Consider the following 20947-nt stretch of genomic DNA (forward strand, 5'->3'; position numbering starts at 1 on the left):
GGGGCAATCTAGACTAAGGTGCAAGGAAATCTCTTTTACATCCTTTATATGAGCCAAGTTGCCTGACAACTTTGACCACCATCAAGGCCTTGGACTGAGAGCTCTTTTAAGACAGCAACTACAGTCTCCTTCTTCCCCAGTGTCTAGCACACCAGGTGCTCATTAAGTTCAACAGATATTTGAGAAATGAGAGTTCAAGTAAAAATTTATTGTATAATGGAATCATAGCACATTCTTCCTTTAGTGATGGCAATGGGTACATTTCAGCCACCACCATATAAAAACATCAATAAAAAGAAGCATTTATAGAAACCCTCTCTCACAGCCTACAACAGAGAAGCCTACAGGGCTTTTCCAATCCCCAAATTCTATGATTTCATAGTAGTCTACTCCTGACAAGTAGTTAAACTGATTGCCTTAGATATCAATTACGGGCACAATGCAAGTGGATTTTCCAGTACAGAACCAGCACAGTGTTCTTAGTCTGCAGTGTGCTTCCAGGAAACTAACAACTGCATATATGACAGGGAAGTTTCACAGTTCCCAGAGGAAACTGTAATGGATGATAAGGTCGATCTGAGACACAGTGGAATTGCTATTTGTCAGGGCCCTTGCACTGCAAAAAGGAGCTGTATTAAGAGAAATCATGTTAACTTTTATTTTCTCAAGAATACAATGCTCTCTGGATTTTTTCTTTTAACTTCAAGTTTGTTTTGTCATGAGCAGTCAGGTAAATTTTAACCCAGCCATGGAAAACTATCTGACCATTTGTGAGCTGTTCTGTACACAGGGAAGGGAGGGGGCAGAGCTGATCAGAGCAGTGTTCTAAACACTGCTCTAAACTCTCCCTTAACTTCAGCGACTTGTGGATGTCCAGTCTGTTCATCTCTGCTGCTTTTGTGTATCCTGTGAACTGGCTATCATCTCCCTCGCTACCTATTTCACAGAGCTTTTGTAGCAGATTTAAAAGAAAAATTTAAGCTCCCAGAAAGAAAAGCATTCAGTAAAGTATTGAAAGGATAAAGTATTGCCAGCATTATACTTCCTGTCTGAATTAATCTTTTCAAAGTACTCTGAGATCTGAGGCATGCAAATTCACTAGAAAAGTAAAGAGTTACTCTAGGTGATCTTTTCTAAATCAAGGTAACCTACAAATACTCTCTTCTGATTCCTTAATCAAATGACAAAAAGTTTCAGAGAGAAATGCAGAGGCATACAAATGGAATAATTCTGCAAATAGTGAAATTAAAACATTAATTTACCCACTCATCACCACTGTAATCAATATTTATTAAATATATAATATATGCAATAAATAAGGCACCAAACTAGATGCCGTAAGAATATGGAATTACGTAAGAAATGCCCATATATCTTCCTGTAGTGCAACTACACCATAAGATGAAACTTTTGTTCAGATTTCCTTCCCAAATAAAGGATTCAAGTTTCCCTAGGACATGGAAGAACAAAATAATTTTTTTCTCTGTTATGACTTTCTGGCTTCACAGAAAAATTTTAGAACACACTGGGGGAGAAACTCGTCTTTTACCTATTAGTTTCCACTGACAAGCAGCAGCTTTCTCATGAGTGACTGAGCTACACAATGGCTGTAACTTTCACAATAACTTGATTAAATCTGACACGCACATGATGGGGGTGGGGAGGAGAAAGGAACCCATGTGCCCTTCAATTTCAATAAGAGAAGTTGAAACGTATTGTCAGGGAAAGCAGGAAGAAGATCAAGATCATGTGGTTTGGAAAGAAGATCAAGAAAGGACAGAAATATTCCAATAACAGCAAGTCACTTGGGATTCCTTGAACGCCCTGCCATATTAAATCACATATGGCTATGCAACGAAAGAAAAAGTTAAGGCCTATCTCACGCCTCACTTCTGCTACTGATTGAGCTTGAGAAAGAAAATTAAGACAACCTTTTAAAGTTATTCAGTCAAAGGCAGAAATTGTAGACTGGACATTTAAGGGGATAAGCTCATTAAGTGGGGTAAAGCACTTGTTTAGCAATTAGTCACTGTCCTTATCCAATTAATTTAAAACAGGAAGCCCCAAATTTTCTTAAAACTTTACTGGTATTAGTTTGCTAGAAATGACTGTTCCAATACATAAATTCTTTGTATGTGTTTACTTTCCACCCTAGATTTATGGCTAAATTGTTCTCAAAAATAGAACCAACTTCTTAATATCTGCTTCTTTCACTTTTAATATTCGATTTTCCCTAAGCCACAGAACTTATGTTTTTCAACAAATGAAGTAAAGTGAATGCTGAGAACCACCTCTCGAGTCCAAGGATGGGGGAATAAGGAAGGGTTTATACCCAAACACAAATAGGGCATACTCAAAATAAGGTCAAGATCACATTAAGGAAATCTACAGCATATCAAACAAAATTTTGTACTTACGGTTCTGATCAAGCTGAACTATCTTTTGGGACAGCCAATCATGAACAAGACTGCTGTATTTGGAAGCCAGACACCATGAATAGAGTCTCTTCACAGAAATGGAAAATGACACTCAGCCAGCTCTCTGTCCCGTGGTGTATCTCACATGCAGCACATGAACAATTCCTATTCATTTTTTTTTCATAATGAAAAGTAGATCAACTTACATGGCTCTCTGGCAATGAACTGAGGTACAGTGTTGGGCAGAGGAGTACTGGGGTTTGGAGTCCCTACTAGTTTGTTCTTGGCCATCTTCGTGTTTGCCTTAGCAAACTCTAGTCGTAGTGTTTGCGGAATTTCAGGATCGAAGCGGATGCCCTTTGGAAATACAGAACAAATGGAAGATGTTTTCATTTCCTTAGAGTTAAACAGGAATGGCGACAAAATAAACACACCAGTAACCCTGGCCTATCAGAAAAAAAGGTCAGCTAGAGCTCTCATTCCCACTACTTACACAGAATACACGAAAAACCATTAACGCAACATGTCCAGAAAGTCTGGCAGATTTTGTTTACTTAATTAAATAATTTAGTTACATAGTTTTTCAACTACTCCTTTTCTTCTTGGACAAAAACTTTCAAGTTTGAAAATATGAAATGGCAAATTCCTAGCATAGTCAAAAACTTCAATTGATGGCTACCAATAAGAAGGAAAGAATTAATATAAAGCCCTGAGCAATACTGGAAATCCTAAGAGGCCTAGGCCTCTGAACAGTGTTCTGACATCGACTTAAAAACAATGTAATTCTTCAATGCTTTAGTTCTATCACCTATAAATAGAGGGGGAAAAATCTCATCCCTTTCTAACTGGAGAGATTTCATAACGGTGATATATGTACTCTGAATTAATAAGAAGACAGGAAATAAACACTTTTAAGGTTTCAACATAACTAGTATCACTTAATTCGTTAGCTTATAAATTTATATAAAATACGAATGTCTTGATGTGGTAAAGTCCTGATTTTAATTATAACTGGTTTATTAGCTACATGGATAGAGAGACAAGAGATTACATGGGCCAAAGAGAGGATAGTAATTTCAATTGCCCTTGACCCTATTATTGCAGTTCACCTAACACATATTCCATAAATAAATCACAATCAATATAAAATACAAGATTTAGGGCAATATCTAAAGTCTATTTTGAAACCCTCCCACCATTGAAGAATGCCTTCATTACTAAGCATGATGAATAGTCTCACATCTATGTCCAATGCCATGGATTCTGGACCCCAACAATAGTATCAAAAAGCTATCCCAGTGTAGTACATAAATATGCATCCAAAACAGACTCAGGTCCCATTTTTGTCTGTATGGTATGTTCTGGAAAGGAAGTTGGAGTTCTGAAAACAAGTATCCTAAGAACACAGGTTTTCCATTTAGTGCACATCTCGGCCTGTGGGCCCAAAGTCCCTTTTCTTTTTCTTAATTAGCTTGAAGAAAATTAAGAACAATTTCCACATGAAATTAGTAAGAATCTCTGACTCTGTAGACCAGGATGAGGAACTCTGAATTTCACAAGCTCAGCGCCAAGGACAGGAGGAAAAGCCTGTGACTCTGGATGGTAATGGCAATAAAAGAAATAAGGAAGGGGAAAGGGGAAGAAAGAGACGTCCTCAGAGAGGTACAACAACAGCCACAGAGCCCTGATCTACAGATGTGCTGGAGTGGGTACAATTTCTTCATGAGCCTGATTCATCTGTTCTCTGAGAAGAAACCAATTGAAGGTGGCAAATGGGGGTGGGTGGGAAGAAAAGGAATCCACTTGTGCAGCCCTAGCCAAAAAAAGTAAAAAGGGGGTGTCAGTTATATGAAACATAAAAAGAAATTCTTTAACTGGTCTCAGTTTTTGTTTTATTTTGCTTTAATTTGGGAAGCCTCAGTATTATCTTGCCAAAAACGTATATAAGGAAAAAGAACAAAGCAGCATTCTGAGCAGTGTTTGCTTCCATGAGCTTCCTCTTAAGAGCATTTCATTCTATCAAAGCTACTATCGCAACAGAACAAGTATTTCCAAATATGGATGCAAAGAGTTGCAGTCTTTGCTGGGAGACAAGCACAGTCCCCGACTGAACAGCTAAAGGTATGCTGTGGAGGGACTTGCTATTCATACTATACCCCGTCAGCTACACATAGTAACAACTTGCCATCAATTTCAAGGTGTCCTCCCTGGCACTAAACTCCACCAACCTTCCTGTGAAGAAGCAACGTTCATAAACCTGAGCCCACATCAACCCGAGCACTGTGGCGTAGGCTTTCATAACATGAGAAGAGCATCCTGGGACCTGTCAGTAGTCCCTGGAGCTTCCAGCCTCAGATAATGAGGCTATGCATCTGAATTCCATACCTCAGCTCTTTCACTGGTGTTCTAGAGTCAAGCAAGGCTCCACACAACTCACTTTCCTCTTACTGATGGCTCATGTCCTAAACATGCTGAACTGAGTCTCCCCGACTCCTCCTCACCCGCCTCTTCATACCCTTCCCTTCCCATTTGAGCTAAAATAACACCACCATCTTGTTATGTTCCAAATCAAAGTTCCAGCTCCTTATTAAAAAAAAAAAAAAAAAAAAAAAAAAAGCTCAGAAGTTAAAATGACCTAATTTGTTTGGCAGCTTATTCAGAGGCCGGAGGCTTAGAATACAAGCCACATTCTTCTAACATCTTTAGCAGCAATACCATATTTGGTAATCAATATCCTGCTCAGCTCAGTTTCTATCCAGAGGGATTAGCCAAGTCAAAAACATTTTAAATGTTAAAGGATGATGAAGAGGAGGCAAGGGTAGGGAGAACATGGAAGTGAAGAGGAAGAAAAGAGAAAGAGGAGAAAGATAAAAAAGAGGAAGACAGATAAGGAGAAGACGACACGAAAAAAAAAAATACCTTGTGCTTTTAATTAAAGCCTAACAAGATTATTCTCTGGCCAGAGTGACTTCACATTAAATGCTGTCAGGGTAAGATCACTGCCAAGTCGAAGGGGGGATCTGTGCCTTTCAAAATCAACTTTTTCCTCTCGTCTATAATCCACCAAAACTCTTCTTATAATGAAGAGAAACCTTTCTCTCACAGTTGTAAATGGTATCTTATTTACGTGGTGACCAGAAAAGACGTTTCTGGGCCTAAGTATGGTATCAATCTGAGAATAGTTACTTATCAGGCAACTCAATCTGATTGGCTAAAGGGACAGTCAAAAGTTTCCTCAAGATGACCTAAAACATCCTGACCAAACCAACACAGGTTCACTATGCTCTACAAAGACTGGATTCCCTATCCAGGACAAGATATTGTTGGCAAATAATGTTCCTTAGTAGTCTAGTATACTTAAGAGTATACCAGGGCAGTTTCAAATCCATATGCCAATGTGTCATAGACTGCATGTTTGTGTCCTCCTCAAATTACTATGTTGAAGCCTTACCCCACGTTGTGATGGTATCTGGAGGTGGTCCTTTGGGAGGTAATTAGGTTTAGATGAGATTATGAGGGTGGGGCCCTTATAATGGGATTAGTGCCCTTAGAAAAAAAGAGGAAGAGACACCAGAGATCTCTCTCTCCAACAGCACACAGGAAGGAAAGGTCACCTACGCACACAGGGACAAGGTGGTAGCCTGAAAGCCAAGAAGAGGTTTCCTGTCAGATACTAAATCTGTTGGCAACTTCATCTTGGACTTTCTAGCCTCCAGAACTGAGAGAATTAAATGTATGTAGTTTACGCAATCCAGTCTATGGTATTTTGTTATGGCAGTCCAAGCTGACTAAGACACTATGCTAACACAGTTTTCTTTCCTGGGCCATAGTTCCTAAAATAACTCAAAGCATTCTTTCTGAACCTTGTGTGGCCTCACACAAGTATATCTCCCCTTCTCCACCAGCCCCACTCCCAACCCCACCTTTCCCCTCACTGAAGGTGACTCAATCCACAGGAACAGTTTTATTCAAGTGGTATATGTGCCTGGTATTGTGATCACTACAAGTCCTAATAATTGGATCATAAAAGCTACAGAGAGCACTTAGAGACTCCGAAGGACAATTCAAACTCTGCATTCACATCCTGTAATGCTCTAAACTCAGACAGTTACTGCATTCAGGACTCTCTTGAGGGAAGTTTTTAAATCTTCTAAAGTTTAAAATTTTTTTCCCCACTTTCTCTTAAATATAAACAAAGCTTAAGAACTACTTGTAACTAAAGGTTAAAAAGAATCTTCTGAATTGTGGGCTTAAATTTCCCAAAGCAAATTTATGTTTCCTATTTAAAATGCATTAAGATTCTAAGCAAGCTAGAGAGCTTAAAAATGCCATTTTATTGTTCTACAAACTATATCAAAGCCTGGAGACCTAAAAGGATAAGAGCAGAACTGGAATATAATAAAACATAAGGAAACGGGCAAGGTGAAAGGAAATTACCAAACCGTGAAGGCCCAAGCCTCCAGGGATCCAGAGAGTCACTATAAATGAACTGTAGCTCTTTCAGTGATTTTCTGGAAGACAAAATGGAGATGCCAGTAATTGAATATGCTACAAAGCCCAGATCCTAAGTAGCTCTCCTATTTCTCTAGCTGTTGTGACTCTGGCTTCTTGGGTAGACTGGCTGGGGTAGGAAGGATTTATCACCTGCAAATCACAGATTTGGGCTCATACAAGGATACTGGATTATTCTGAACATAAAGGTACAACATCACTCTAGCTCCTCAGAAGTGTACTGGTATTGGATTAACATTAGCCCACCTAAGTGAGGATAAGTATTAGTTAGGAGTTTATTCGCTGAATAATGGGGAAAAAGAAAGAGAAGAAGGATATTCTAGAATGATTAAAATATCCCTAGAGGCTTATGCAATGTGTAGTCCTTGACTGAACAAACCAGACTTAAAAGACCTTTTGTGGGAAAACAGAGAAAGCTGAATGTAGAATGGATTTTAGGTGATACTTGAAAAATCTCAATTTTATTACTTATTAGGTGTGAGAATGATATTATGATACCATATGACTTTAGTCATATGTCTTTAGTTTTTATTTTAAAAAATTTTTTTAAAGATTTTATTTTTTCCTTTTTCTCCCCAAAGCCCCCCAGTGCATAGTTGTATCTTCTTCGTTGTGGGTCCTTCTAGTTGTGGCATGTGGGACGCTGCCTCAGCAGTGGTTTGATGAGCAGTGCCATGTCTGCACCCAGGATTCGAACCAACGAAACACTGGGCCGCCTGCAGCGGAGCATGTGAACTTAACCACTGGGCCACGGGGCCAGCCCCTGTCTTTAGTTTTTAGTACTGAAACACAAAGAATATATAATGACAAAATGTCATGATATAATATCATGTATTTACTTTAAAATACTTAGAAAAAAAGATGAACCAAATGTTAAGTTGGTAAATTCTGATGAGAGGTTAACAGATGTTCATTTCTACACTCACTACTTTTTGATATGCTTGAAGTTTCATAACAAAAACTAAAAATAAAACCCAAAATTTAACCAAGCATATACTCTTTATGCGTCAGAGACCCAAGAATCAATGAAAGGAAGTCCCTGCCTTGAGGAGCTCAGAGCTTACACTCTGCTGGGAGAGCTGTACAGGTAAACTAATGGCTAGATGAAGAGATAAACACCATGAGAAACACAGCCAAGGCAGAAAGTGACTGGGGAAGGGGGAAGGCATCAGAGAGGAAGTGATGGAAGAGCAGAAATTTACCAGATGGTAGTCCAGGAAAGGGCTTGGCAAAGTTGTGTACGACAGGATGGAGGGGGAGAGAATGTGTACGTGGGGGAGGTGAGTAAATGACTGCAGAAGCAGGCTGAGGTGGGATCACAGGACCTTTTAAGCCATGAGTGAGGACTCTGGAGTATGTGCATAGCAGAGCTCTTAAAATTTTTAACCTGGGGAAATAATACGATCAGATTTATTTAGAACTGTGATTGTCAAATGTTAGTGTACTGAATTCTACCTCCACAGTTTCTGATTCAGTAGGTCTGGGACGGGATCTGAGAAGTTACATTTCTAACAAGTTCCCAAGCTGATGCTGATACTGCTTGTGTAGGGTACCACATCTGAGAATCACGGTAGTGGTAGACAATTCTAGTGGCGTAAGGGCAGCTGGACTTAAAGGAGAGACCAGACAGACCAGACATGAAGCAATTAGAGCAGTCTTGGAAAGAGAAGTCACTTGACATGGCTTCTCTGGGAAGGGCACCCAGAGGCCAATGTCTGGGTTCTGTGCCCTCACTCCCCTAACAACAGTTGACTATCTAAGGGACAGACGCTGCCCAAAGTGACCAACGTGTTTTTTCTTCTGAGGATTTCAACCTTGAGTACAGAGATACAGAAAACAGAGGTGGTTGGAGCTGAGTCGCCTTAACAGTCTCCCACTAGAGATAAGGTCTCCAAACTCCTGTCACTGAGGTCTTCAGAGCTGTCTTGATGCGTGATGGAGTCTTGTTTGTTTGGTATATCCTTCAAATCTGTGAGCTACCAGCTATCCAGTATCCTTACAAATGGTTCTACCATTAAAGTCAGTTTATCAGTCCTTGACAACTAGTTTTAGGACAATGGAAGCATTCATTTACAGAAAAAAACCAGTAAAGAATAAGGCAAAGCTATGTATATTTACTGAGAAAGATGTCCATGGCAATATTAGGTTATAAAAAAGGATACTCAACAACGTTTAGTAGTCTGAAGGGAGGAGACTTTGTATATGTACGTGTGTGTGGACACAATCTACCTATGTAAGCCCAGGCATGTTTATAATGCACCAAACAATCTGCTAATAGTGGTAACTTTGGTGGTGATGGTGGTGGGCGAGAAAGATTTCTCTTCTGTATAATTTTGTATTGTTTGAATTAATTACAAATATGTATAACTTACAAAGTTATAATTTATAAAAATCTGATACAGATTAAAAAAATGAGAAGAGGAGGGAGAGAGGTGGAATAAGGGATTTCCTATGGAGTGCTAGCAGAGCCAGAGCAGAACCAACAGCAGTAGACATCCTGGCATACAGCACTCAATCAGCTATGTTGGTGTTTTCTGTTTAGTTTTTAAAAAATACTTTATTGTGAAATAATTTCAGATTTATAAAAAAGTTGCAGGCATAAGTAGAAAGAATTCCTGTATACACTACATGCCCAGAACTCCCCTACACACTTTTTTGCCTCCCTGAATTGTTTAAGAATCAGTGGAAAGCATGAGGCCCCTTTACCCTTTACAATTTGATTCCCTAAAAACAAGGACATCTCTTTGTTTTTCTCATTCAGGATCTAATCCAGAATCACACATAGCATTTAGGTGTCATCTCTTTAGCCTTCTAGAATATTTTCCTCAGTTCTTGTCTTTCATGACCTTGACATTTTTAAAGAGTACAGGCTATTTATTTCGTAGAATGTCCCTCAATTTGGGTTTATCTGATTTGCTTCTTGATTAGATTCAGGTTATGCAGTTTTGGCAGGCATTATCACAGAAGAGATATGTGTCACTCTCAGTGTATCCGATCAGGAGGCATATGATATCATTTTTGTTCCATTACTAGTGATAATACCTCTGATCACTTGCCAAGTTTGTCTACTGAAAGGTTACTATTTTTTCCCCTTTTTAATTAATAAGCATCTCATAAGGAGATACTTTGAGACTACATAAATATTTTGTTTTTTATCAAACTTTCACCCACTAGTGTTAACATCTATTGATGATTCTTACCTGAAGTAATCATTTACTGTGGTTACCAAACAGTGATTTGTAATTCCCATCATTCCTTCTGTCTTTGTTAGTTTTCTACTCTAAGGAAAAGCCTACCCTGCTGCCCTGTTTTTTATTTATTCATTAATTCATTCACTCACACACCAGTACTGAGTAGTGATTCATAGCTTATTTTATTCTATGATTTATAATTTATTACTATCATTTGTTTTGGTGCTCAAATTGTACGTACACACACACTTTCACATCCATATCTACTTCTCTATATTTATTTAGATATATTAAAAACACGGGGGGCCGGCCCCGTGGCCGAGTGGTTAAGTTCGCATGCTCCACTTCCGAGGCCCAGGATTTCACCAGTTCAGATCCTGGGCATGGACACAGCCCCACTCATCAGGCCATGCTGAGGCGGCGACCCACCTGGCACAACTAGAGGCACTCACAACCAGAATATTCAACTATATATACTGGGGGGTCTTTGGGATGAAGAAGAAGGAAAAAAAAAAGATTGGCAACAGATGTTAGCACAGGTGCCAATCTTTAAAAAAAAACCCCACAAATTTGTACTGATAGCTCAAATTCCAATCCAACACCATTGGGTTAATTCTAGCCTTCCCTTTCCATATTTGTAACTCCTCCTCTGAATCCTAGCTCTCACTATCCACTACACATTTATATATTTGCTCAATACAGGAATACACACCAAGTAGTTTCAGAACTGCTAAACAGTATCAACATAAAAAACAAATATATTAACTACTGTTCAGTATTTATTTACAGTTCTTTTTGTCTTTAGCCTAAAAGTATATAGCCTATATATACATAGAATATACTGATTGAATATATATATATATTCAAGAATTATTTGGGTTAGTTCTCCCCATTCCCCCTACCTTCAGTGTAGTTGTATTATTCATTTGAAACATAGTGAGACTCATTTATTTCTATTTATATTCAGTTTAGGGTCTCTTCTCATCCTTGTTGTCTTCACTTTATCTGTATATCTATGCATTCATAGGAGGTAAAATTGTTTCAGCATTTAAAAAGTTAAAGTTGATTCACCAACCCACTCGTCTATTTACTCATTTATGATAATTTTATGTATGTTGACTAAAAAGCTGAGGACCCAGAATTTTAACACACTCCACCCCACCTGCTGTGACTTCCTGATACTGAACCTTCTGAAGGAAGCTTGGAAGTAACCAAAGGTTTTTAATGCTGTTTATTATAGTTAACTTTTTAGTTTTCTATTTCTAATTGAAATACTCAGAAATGTTTAAAAAAAGAAGTGGGGGTAAAGATAACTGGAGCCAAAACTGCTGTAATAAACACTGCTATATACAGATCAGTTAAATTTGTGGCCTGAACCTGGGGGAGGGGAGCATTCTCAAGGCTGAGTTGTGCTTGATGCCTGGCTTCCCCTGGTGAGTCCTGGGCTGAAAGACTTTACAAAGTCCCAATATGGACAAATTCAAATGTTTATGAATATTATTCCATTCAGGTGAACCATATGAACCTCTACTGGAAAGTAACAGACGGCCCCTACCACTAATTCCAGTGTCAGGAGACTCAGCTCTCCTCTGAGAGACAGGCACAGGTCACCCATTTCTTTTAGAGCAAAGGTCATTTGCTCTCAGAATCTCCTGGCGTTTCACACACACGCCATTCTGATCCAGTAATCCAGTGGATCTGAGGCATATGTATTTAACCAGATGAAACTTCTTTTTGCAGAATAAAAATAATAAAGTAGCAGCAATTTTATAAGATTCAACTTAATATGCTGAAAGAGTTTCCTGACTGATTTTAATAAACTTCTTTCTTCCCCTTTCTCCATACCCAAACGAAATTCCACTTCCCACATTCCAAATGAAAACCCACTTCTGCTTTAAAGAATATGGGCATCCAGAAAACTCTGGCTAGCCGGCTGTCTACAGTGAAAAAGAGAAATAAATGCTGTTTAAGTTATAGGTTTTAACCAATTCTTTCTGACTTTTAATATAGAATGAGAAACCACGTATACAGTACAATAAAATCTCAGTATACGAAAATCCATTTTGTAATAATCTGCTCAATTCTTTCCTAGCCTTGAGAAACTTCTAACCTTTACAGGAGGTCAATAAAATCCCATTTTGGTGCTGGCATGCACTCCACTTCGGCAGGCAGCCTGGGGCTTGCTGGTTCAGATCCTGGGCAGGGACCTACGCACTGTTCATCAAGCCATGCTGTGGCAGGCATCCCACATATAAAGTAGAGGAAGATAGGCACAGATGTTAGCTCAAGGCCAATCTTCCCCAGCACAAAGAGGAGGATGACGGCAGATGTTAGCTCAGGGCTAATCTCCCTCAAAAAAAAAAAAAAAATCCCCATTTTGTGTCCAGGAAATAATAAGGAATCTGAGGAAAGGAGCTCAAGTCAAGGTCAAAGTTAGTACTGATCCCTCCTTGACCCTGTGATGTAATCTCAGTACCCAGATCTTGTTTTATATCTCCCTGCTGCACACCACCCTCACCTTGGTTTCTGGTACTAAACCCCAGATCCTCTGAGGGCCACGGTTCTGCTATGTCTCTTCAGGTTCACCCAAGCAGAGCCCTCAGTAAATTTCAAGGGCTGCTTCATAACCTGCTGTCAGAATCTCCAAGATTGGGGGTCCACCGGGGGTAGCTGATCTACCTGGTGCACTGCTGGCCTTTCTTAACACTGACTGAGCCTGAGTTATAACTTTTTATGTTTTTAGTTCTCTTTTTGAAGGTATGATTATTATCCTACAAAGCAGGAAAAAACCAGACAGTATAGTGTGATTGGGGGGTGGGGTGGTAAAGTGACTTCTTTCTAAATTATCCATATTATCAAGCATTAAACAGAAAAGCTGAACCAACAGTGCTACCTTCTGTAAACAGTGGTAAATAAAACAACATCTATGGGGAAGGAAGAACTAAATCAATTCTCAGGAGTAACTAAAGAGAATGGCATACTCTGCTGCTGGCTTGGGGGTTTTGTAAAGCATTTACATTCTAACTCATTGAGATCATGATCTGACTCAGCTTTACTAAACAACTATCTGATTTCTCTGCAACCAAGAAGGCTTCTTTCATAAGAAACTCAGTGTTCTAACACCAGTTCCCTCCACTACAGCTGACTAGAACAAGCTAATAAATAGAACAAGCTAATAAATTAATTAATAAGAAAATGATTCTTATTACCTATTCTTCTGTGTTTTTTTTTTTTTGAGGAAGATTAGCCCTGAGCTAACTACTGCCAGTCCTCCGGTTTTTGCTGAGGAAGCCTGGCCCTGAGCTAACATCTGTGCCCATCTTCCTCTACTTTATATGCAGGACGCCTACCACAGCATGGCGTGCCAAGCAGTGCCATGTCCGCACCTGGGATCCAAACCGGTGAACACTGGGCCACCGAGAAGTGGAACATGCGAACTTAACCGCTGCGCCACTGGGCCGGCCCCTTATCTATTATTCTTGTACACGTTGTACTTAAGAGCTATCCAGTCATAATACTATGTGGGAGAAGATATCGCTGCGCCACTGGGCCAGCCCCTTATCTATTATTCTTGTACACATTGTACTTAAGAGCTATCCAGTCATAATACTATGTGGGAGAAGATATGGGAAAGGGATTCAGAGGTTGGAGATGGCTTAATTATACTATACTACATTCAAAAGATTTTTCATTCAACAAAAATGTATTTGAGTCTTCCTGCTAAGTGACCAAACATTGAAGTCTATTTTATTTTTTACTTAAATTTCTATTTAATTTACTTAATGTTGATTTAACTGAAAATTCAATGTTCTTATTTTAAAAGTTGTTGAGATAGCATACGTTATTATGGACATTTTTAATAACAGCTTTACATAATATAATTCACATACCATAAAATTCACTCTTTTGTGTACAATTCAACAATTTTTAGTATAGTTAGAGCTCTGCAACCATCATCACTATGTAGCTTTAGAACATTTGTATCAGCCAAAAAGAAACTCTGTACCCATTAGTAGTAACCCTTATTCCTCCCTCTCTCTCCTCTTCACTCATCCCTTCAACCACTAATCTATTTTGAGTCTCGGTGAATGTGCTTATTTATTCTGGATACTTCATATAAATAGAATTGCACAATACTTGGTCTTTTGTGACTGGCTTCTTTTACTCAGAATCATGTTTTCAAGGTTCATCCATGTTGTACCGTGTAGCAGGACTTCATTGTTTTTTACTGGTGAATAATATTCCATTGTACAAATATATCACATTTTGTTTATCCTTTCATCAGTTGATGGACATTGAGTTGTTTCCACTTTTTTGGCTGCTATGAATACTCATGTACAAGTTTTTGTGTGGACGTATGTTTTCAATTGTCTAGGAGTGGAATTGCTGGATCATATGGTAACTCTACATTACCTTTTTTGAAGAACAGTGACACTGTTTTCCAAAGTGGCTATACCATTTCAATCCCATCACCAATGTATGAGGATCCCAATTCTTTCACATCCTTACCAACACTTGTCATTGCCTGTCTTTTTCACTTTAGCCATCCTAGTAGTGTGAAGTGGTGTATCACTGTGGTTTTGATTTGCATTTCTCTATGCTGTTATACTTTAAAACATTCTGTAAAGAAGGCTAAGAATAAAAGCCTTCTATTTTCAAAGAGCATTTTGGTTACAAGGAAAGGGAAGAGCCTGGGGACCACAAATCTTTCAACATATAAAAAGGAATGAATGGGGCTGGCCCAGTGGGATAATGGTTAAGTTCGGCACACTCCACTTCAGTGGCCTGGGTTCACAGGTTTGGATCCTGGGCACAGACCTACACCACTCATCAGCCATGCTGTGGCAGTGACCCACATATAAAATAGAGGAAGAGTGGCACAGATGTTAGCTTAGGGCTAATCTTCCTCAGGGGGAAAAAAAAAGGAATGAAGTTGAAATAATTTAACTTTTACCTTTCAGAAGTTAAAAGCACAAGTTAGAAACATAAACCATTTTCTGAAATTATTGCTAGATATGTCATTCCCATCAGAAACTAGTATGTATATATACACTTTGGAGATATTCTGAGGTCTCCGGGGACCAAAATATTTTTATGGTTTTCTGAATATTGTCAGCTTTCTCTTCTACAGGAAGCATAAAATATTCAATCAGATTAGAAACAGACTCTAGGCAAGATATATGCAGAAGTTTCCCCAGGAGTCTGAAAACAATTGTTACATTCAGTTGGAGCCTTAAAATGACTCAGTGAAGGCCAAACAGAAGCACACATGTGGGTAATCTAACTGTTACAGTGGAGTGGACAGGGTTCATGCAGAGACAACAGTGTGAAGGGAAGCTAAAGGAAGTGCTGCATGTTATACATATAAATAGAAAAGATGACTGCACAAAAGGAAATGGGGGGGAAAAGTGAATGTCACAACTTCAAAATATTTCTCCCAACTCAATACCATTTCTGAAAATGAATGAGTAGAAATTTTCTACCATTTATAAAATGTCATTGTATCCCAAGTGAAAACTTGTGATGCCCAAACACTTTTTAAAAAACAAAACTAAGTAAAGATCACAGAAGTGGGGAGCTGGTAAAGAACTGGGTCAGGTTCTCTGATGCTGAATAGTAGAGGGTTATCTACATAAAGCCTGAAAATCACAGAATTTTAGTACTGAATTTTTGGGGACCTCCTAACCTAGCAGTTTTCAACCACAGGTAGCGCTGCTCACTACCTCTACTCCATATCCCCTGCCCCCTACCCCACACACTCCTTAGGGATATTTGGAAATGTGTAAGAGTGTTTTTGAGATTTTACATGACTGAAGACAATTCTAGCATTCAGTGGGCAGGAGGCAAGGATGTTTAAGTCCTACAAAGAGCAGGACAGTTCCATACAGTATAAGAACTGTCTCATCCAAAATGCCAATAACCTCTAACACAGATGAAGAAATTAAGATTCAGAAAAGTAAGGTAATCTGCTTAAATTTCCAGTCAACTATTGGGAGAATCTAGATGAGAATTCAATTTTCTGACTCCTGTGATTGTGTGCATGTGTAACATTACAGTCCTGTGAAATTCCTTATTTTACAAAGACTACATTATTTTCAGATAATAATGAAGTTGTTCAGTTTCCACTGTGCTGAAATTTAGGTAGACGTGGGTTCCAACAGGGAAGGAAGAAGTGAGGAGAAGAATCCGTCAGATGTAAACCATATTTCATACTTTTCCTAAATAAGGGCATTGCTTGCAGAATCATCAGGACTGTTAATACAACAGCCTGTGCTGCTGGGTCACTGCCCACTAAGAAACTAGCAGACCAATTACGCCCTGTTCTTCTTAATCCAGCTACCTCAAAGTGCTTGTCCTGGATTTACTTTAGAATAATCTGATTTACTACTCATTGTCCTCCTTGTCTAAGCAGAGTCATTTCAAAAGAATGTGTCCCTCTCTATTGGTAATATATCCAGATTCTACTTTAAGAAAGAGACCCTTTCCAGGGGCTCTCTGTAGGTAGACGTGGCCATTTGGGTTGAAGCTGTGTTATGAGTCCAGATACAATTCCTTGCTCCATTGCCCAATTTAAGTCTTCCAATAAGTGTTAGGTTTCTAGATGTCTTGTATCCCCTTCTTGTTTTTAACCCCTTGAATCAAAAAAAAAGAAAGAAAAAATCTGTATAATTTTGTTTTTAAACCAGATGTTCTATAAAACACAATTAAATTTTATCCTGCTTTGAATGTTTTAGCAACAGAAAGGAATACGCGTCCGCGTCTAGCCTAGAATGTCTCCCGAGATTTCTTTGATTCCAAGCCTATGTAATTTCTCCTCTGATAATATTTCGTAACAAGCTCACGTCTCTGAGTGTTATAACAGAATAAGCTTGGCCATGGTAGAGAAACCCATTATCATCCCTCACTAGCCATTCTGGGTCTAAAATAAAAATATTTTAATAAAGTTTCCTAGTGACTAGGCCACTTCCTAAAATACAGTTTATCCTTGGCTTCACTTTTATTTGTGTGAACAAACTGTAGCACTCAAATTCACACCCTCTCACCAATAAGCCAGACTGTTATGGTGAAAACTTCAATGTAGTTAAGGATGTACCTGTCCCAATGACAAAATGAGGAAAATCTTGTTTCTGCCCCCCAAACTCAGAAGGACTAGAAGTGTAACTAGAAGATGGTCTTGGTAGATCCCCTTCCACTTAATGGTGAAGGCAGCAAGAAAACTGGTTCTCCAGAAGTACCATCAGCTATAGTTAGCGACAGTGACAATTATAAAGGAGACACCCCAACTCAAGGTTACAACCAATTTTAGGCAGAACGTCTCCCCAAATAAGAGGCTTAAATTGTGGTAATTGTGTGGGTTTTTAAGTCTGATAGCCTGCATATAAATCTACCGCCACTGTTGGTCTTGGGTGAGTTGTTTAACCTTTCTGTGCCTCAGGTTCCTCAGTTATAAACTGAGAATGATAACAGTCCATACCTCATAGGGTTGATCGAAAGAAAAAATGAATTCTTCCTGCCAATGATTACATCAATGCCCGACATATGATAAACACTCCTGTGGCCCAGTGCTCATCAGCTAAGGAGCTGCTCCTTTGAAACATGGACTGATAGGGGTTTCTTCCTGTTTGGACTTTCCGGAAAGGTGCTTCTACCACTGCTAAAAGAGAAGGATGAGATCCATACTCAGCTTGGAGATTCCCTCAACTGGAGGAAGCAGCAGGATACCTGAGCCGCTGTCTGAGCTGGTGCTGTGTAGTTTGAGAGAAATCTTTTATTCCACCTGGTTTCATTTCTCCCACAGGGAGCTCACGCGTGTCCTGCTTCTCTTGCTCATTTCTGTTGGTTCACACAGTCTGAGTAGCTCGGGGGGTACTGGCTGGTAACTGCAAAGACTGTACCCACTTTGTAGGAGAAAGGAGAAGTACTTCAGAGGTATCTGGTCTCTATTTGACTTGACCATCCACCCCAGCTAAATTTCTTTCTTTTCCACTAAAGCACACTTTTTGTTAGCCAGCCACCCCCGTGTATATAACCATGCCCTAGGAGAATCTGCTTTGTATAGGATAACTATAAAGTCATGACAGAGCCTTTGAAGAAGCTATAAACTCAATCTTTAACATGTCAACAGAATCAGAGTCAAACAGAGTTTATTTTCCAAAGGGTTGAGAGGGCATGATTGTTTGAACTTCTGCCACTATGTTCTCAAACTGTCCTGAGAAGGATGATTGAAAGACCTGGCCCTGACAGTGTTAGGAACAGGATGCCTCTACTTCAAGCATGGTCAGTTAGCAATTAAAGCAGTATTTTACAGTAACGCTTTGAAATAGATAAATAGATTATATTACACGGAAAGAAACATAGGCCAGAGTGCAGATGGTATTCTTTCATTCAGGAGTCCTGACGTTAACATTTTTACTCCAAGGCTTTTGAAGGTAAACAGTCAACTGTTCTGGTAGGGATAAAAACACGTCTTGGAATCCTTAACACACAAATACCTAATGCGGCTGGTGCTGCCAGCAGTCCCTTTCATTGTATATTCCTCATGCCTCCTCCTCTCATGTCTCATTACTGGTACAATGACTGTACCCATAAGCATCCTCTCTTTCCCCTGGGGAAAAAGGTAGTAGCTGCATGACTGCTTTTCACCCCTGCTGCTTTCTGAATGCAGACACTTAAACAAATGGCACTAAAACGAAAGCTTAAAAGGAAGTAGATCTTAGGCAACAGTTTTTGACCCTGAGAAGATCTTGAGGTGATATGGGGCAAACCTACAAGCACACTTTTGATGGTCCACATCTGCTCAATTTTGGCCCATGACATTCTAGTCTGATGTCTGTCAATTCCACTGGATACCAGAAAAACCTGAGAATTTGATGGCTAACTTCACTGATTTGGAAACCAACAAAGAGAAAGAGGTTCTGCCTCTACCAAGAACTTCCCTGTACTTGTCTACAATCTTATGGCTGTCACAGCAAAAATTTCAGGGATTAAAGTGATAGTCTAAGAAATGTAGGGTACAATCCATGCTGTGTCGATGTAAATGACTTCTAGACCATGCAGTTCATCTCAACAAAGCCCAGATCACGGGCTTAAATCAATGAGTTTGACACTGAGGAAAAAAAGAAAAGTAAACAGGACAACTAACAAAAGAAGAAACTCCATTCTTAGCTGTAGTCTGTATTACTAAACCAGGCCAGTCTAGAAAATATATGCCTTTGGTCACACAGTGTATCGAAGAAGCAAGCAAGGGTGTTTATATGCAGATTCACTATCAACTACAAAAACAGTTTAAATCTTTTCCTAGTGATGGCAAACTGAGAGCACCACTGTCATTCATAAAGGCCACACATGTGCCCATACAGCTTATACAAAGTACGAAACCTAGGACTAAACTGGGAAGGGATGAGTTTCTAAATACTTACTAATTACATATCCAATATGTCATTAATAGATGACTATACAGGTCCTGTAAAGATAAAAGGGTTACTGGTGTTAAGACTAGAGTTTCAAGGATGGTGTCACCTCTTCAAGGAAAAGACTAATCATACTAACTATGCACTAATCTTCTAACTATTGAAAAGAAGGAAACAGACCCGCTTCTGCACCTAACACATATTAGGTGCATGCCAGGCAAAATAAGACAGATGTGTGCGTGTCTATGTGTATGAAAATACTCTATGAACTCTGAGATATGTTGAATGATTAACATTGTGCAATATAGAGTCTCAGAATTATAAAAACCAAGTATTTCTGTGTCTATGTAGAAAAGCATATGAAGAATAATACCTGTGAGGGAGGCAGTCTAAGAGAATGCATTTAACACACTTCTTTTAGGTTTACCTGAAACACTTGTTAAGTAATTTGAGGACCCATCTTAACTTTCTGTATATGCTTTAAGGATCATTCTGCAAACTTTACTTTGAGTCTTTATTAGTGGCTGGTGTAGAAGAAAAAAAGAGACTGAGGGGAACAACGACAGGACAGTGCTGATATAAACAAACTCTACGAGTGAAAAAAGACAGTTGCCTAAACTTTCCAAAACCATTTTGAAAAAGCTTCCATTTAAAGATCAGACACAGCCCACAACCGGCCTCCAAGTACATTTTTTACAGCTCTCTTTCTGCTTTCTAGTTTTTTTAGCAATGAACACCCCTTCTCCCAACAGGATCCAGGGGATAACCAAGTTCAGGTAATCCTAACAAAGTTAAATACCAAGAGGAAGTAGAAAACATGTACATTCTAGTTATTGATTTTTAAGCTGTACAACAGGACAAGCGCAATTCTTCAGAAAGAAAAGATCGCATTACATTTTAAAATTAAAAATGTTCTTAAAAGTTAATGACTTTATATCCTCAACTTTACTGAGGATAAAAATGAGTGCCATCTACACCAATAAATTATTTAACTGGTCCTCAAAGTCACTAATAAACACCGCTACAGATAAGTCAATCCAGAGGCAGGAAATCTGTTCTCTAATGCAATAAAAATACAAAAATAAGGAAAAAAGGTAGCATTTGCTCCTTAAACCTGTTTTTAAAAAAAACTAGCACAGACCATCAGATGCCTTGCAAGCTTTTCCAACTAAGAATTTGGGGCTTAGGCACGAGTTAGTTGAAAAGAATGTAAACAGTGAAATCCAAACTTCGGAAGTTCACTGCAAAGTACTTCCTGTGCTGCACAGGGAGCCAAAATAAAATGAGTCAAAGCGGATCTCACCTCTGAGCAACTTCAATCAGCACTCTTCCTCCAGTCTAACGCATCACACCTCAAGGACACTTACAAGTGAGACTCAGTTTCTCCCTCTCCACAAAAAGTCTCGTCTAGACAATA

General features: G+C 39.0%; 1 protein-coding gene across 22 annotated transcripts in view; it reads right to left on the minus strand.

Annotated features, from left to right (window-relative positions):
* The window catches only part of RBPMS (RNA binding protein, mRNA processing factor), a 170929-nt gene that overhangs the window by 64320 nt on the left and 85662 nt on the right, over positions 1 to 20947 (minus strand). For all 22 annotated transcript variants that reach the window (XM_070598105.1, XM_070598109.1, XM_070598111.1 and 19 more), the window contains one exon: positions 2624 to 2774. In XM_070598105.1, coding sequence (XP_070454206.1) covers positions 2624 to 2774 — 151 coding nt within the window. The remainder of the gene's footprint in view (positions 1 to 2623; positions 2775 to 20947) is intronic.

Source organism: Equus przewalskii, chromosome 28 (assembly GCF_037783145.1).
Source record: "Equus przewalskii isolate Varuska chromosome 28, EquPr2, whole genome shotgun sequence".
Classification (NCBI taxonomy): Eukaryota; Metazoa; Chordata; class Mammalia; order Perissodactyla; family Equidae; genus Equus; species Equus przewalskii.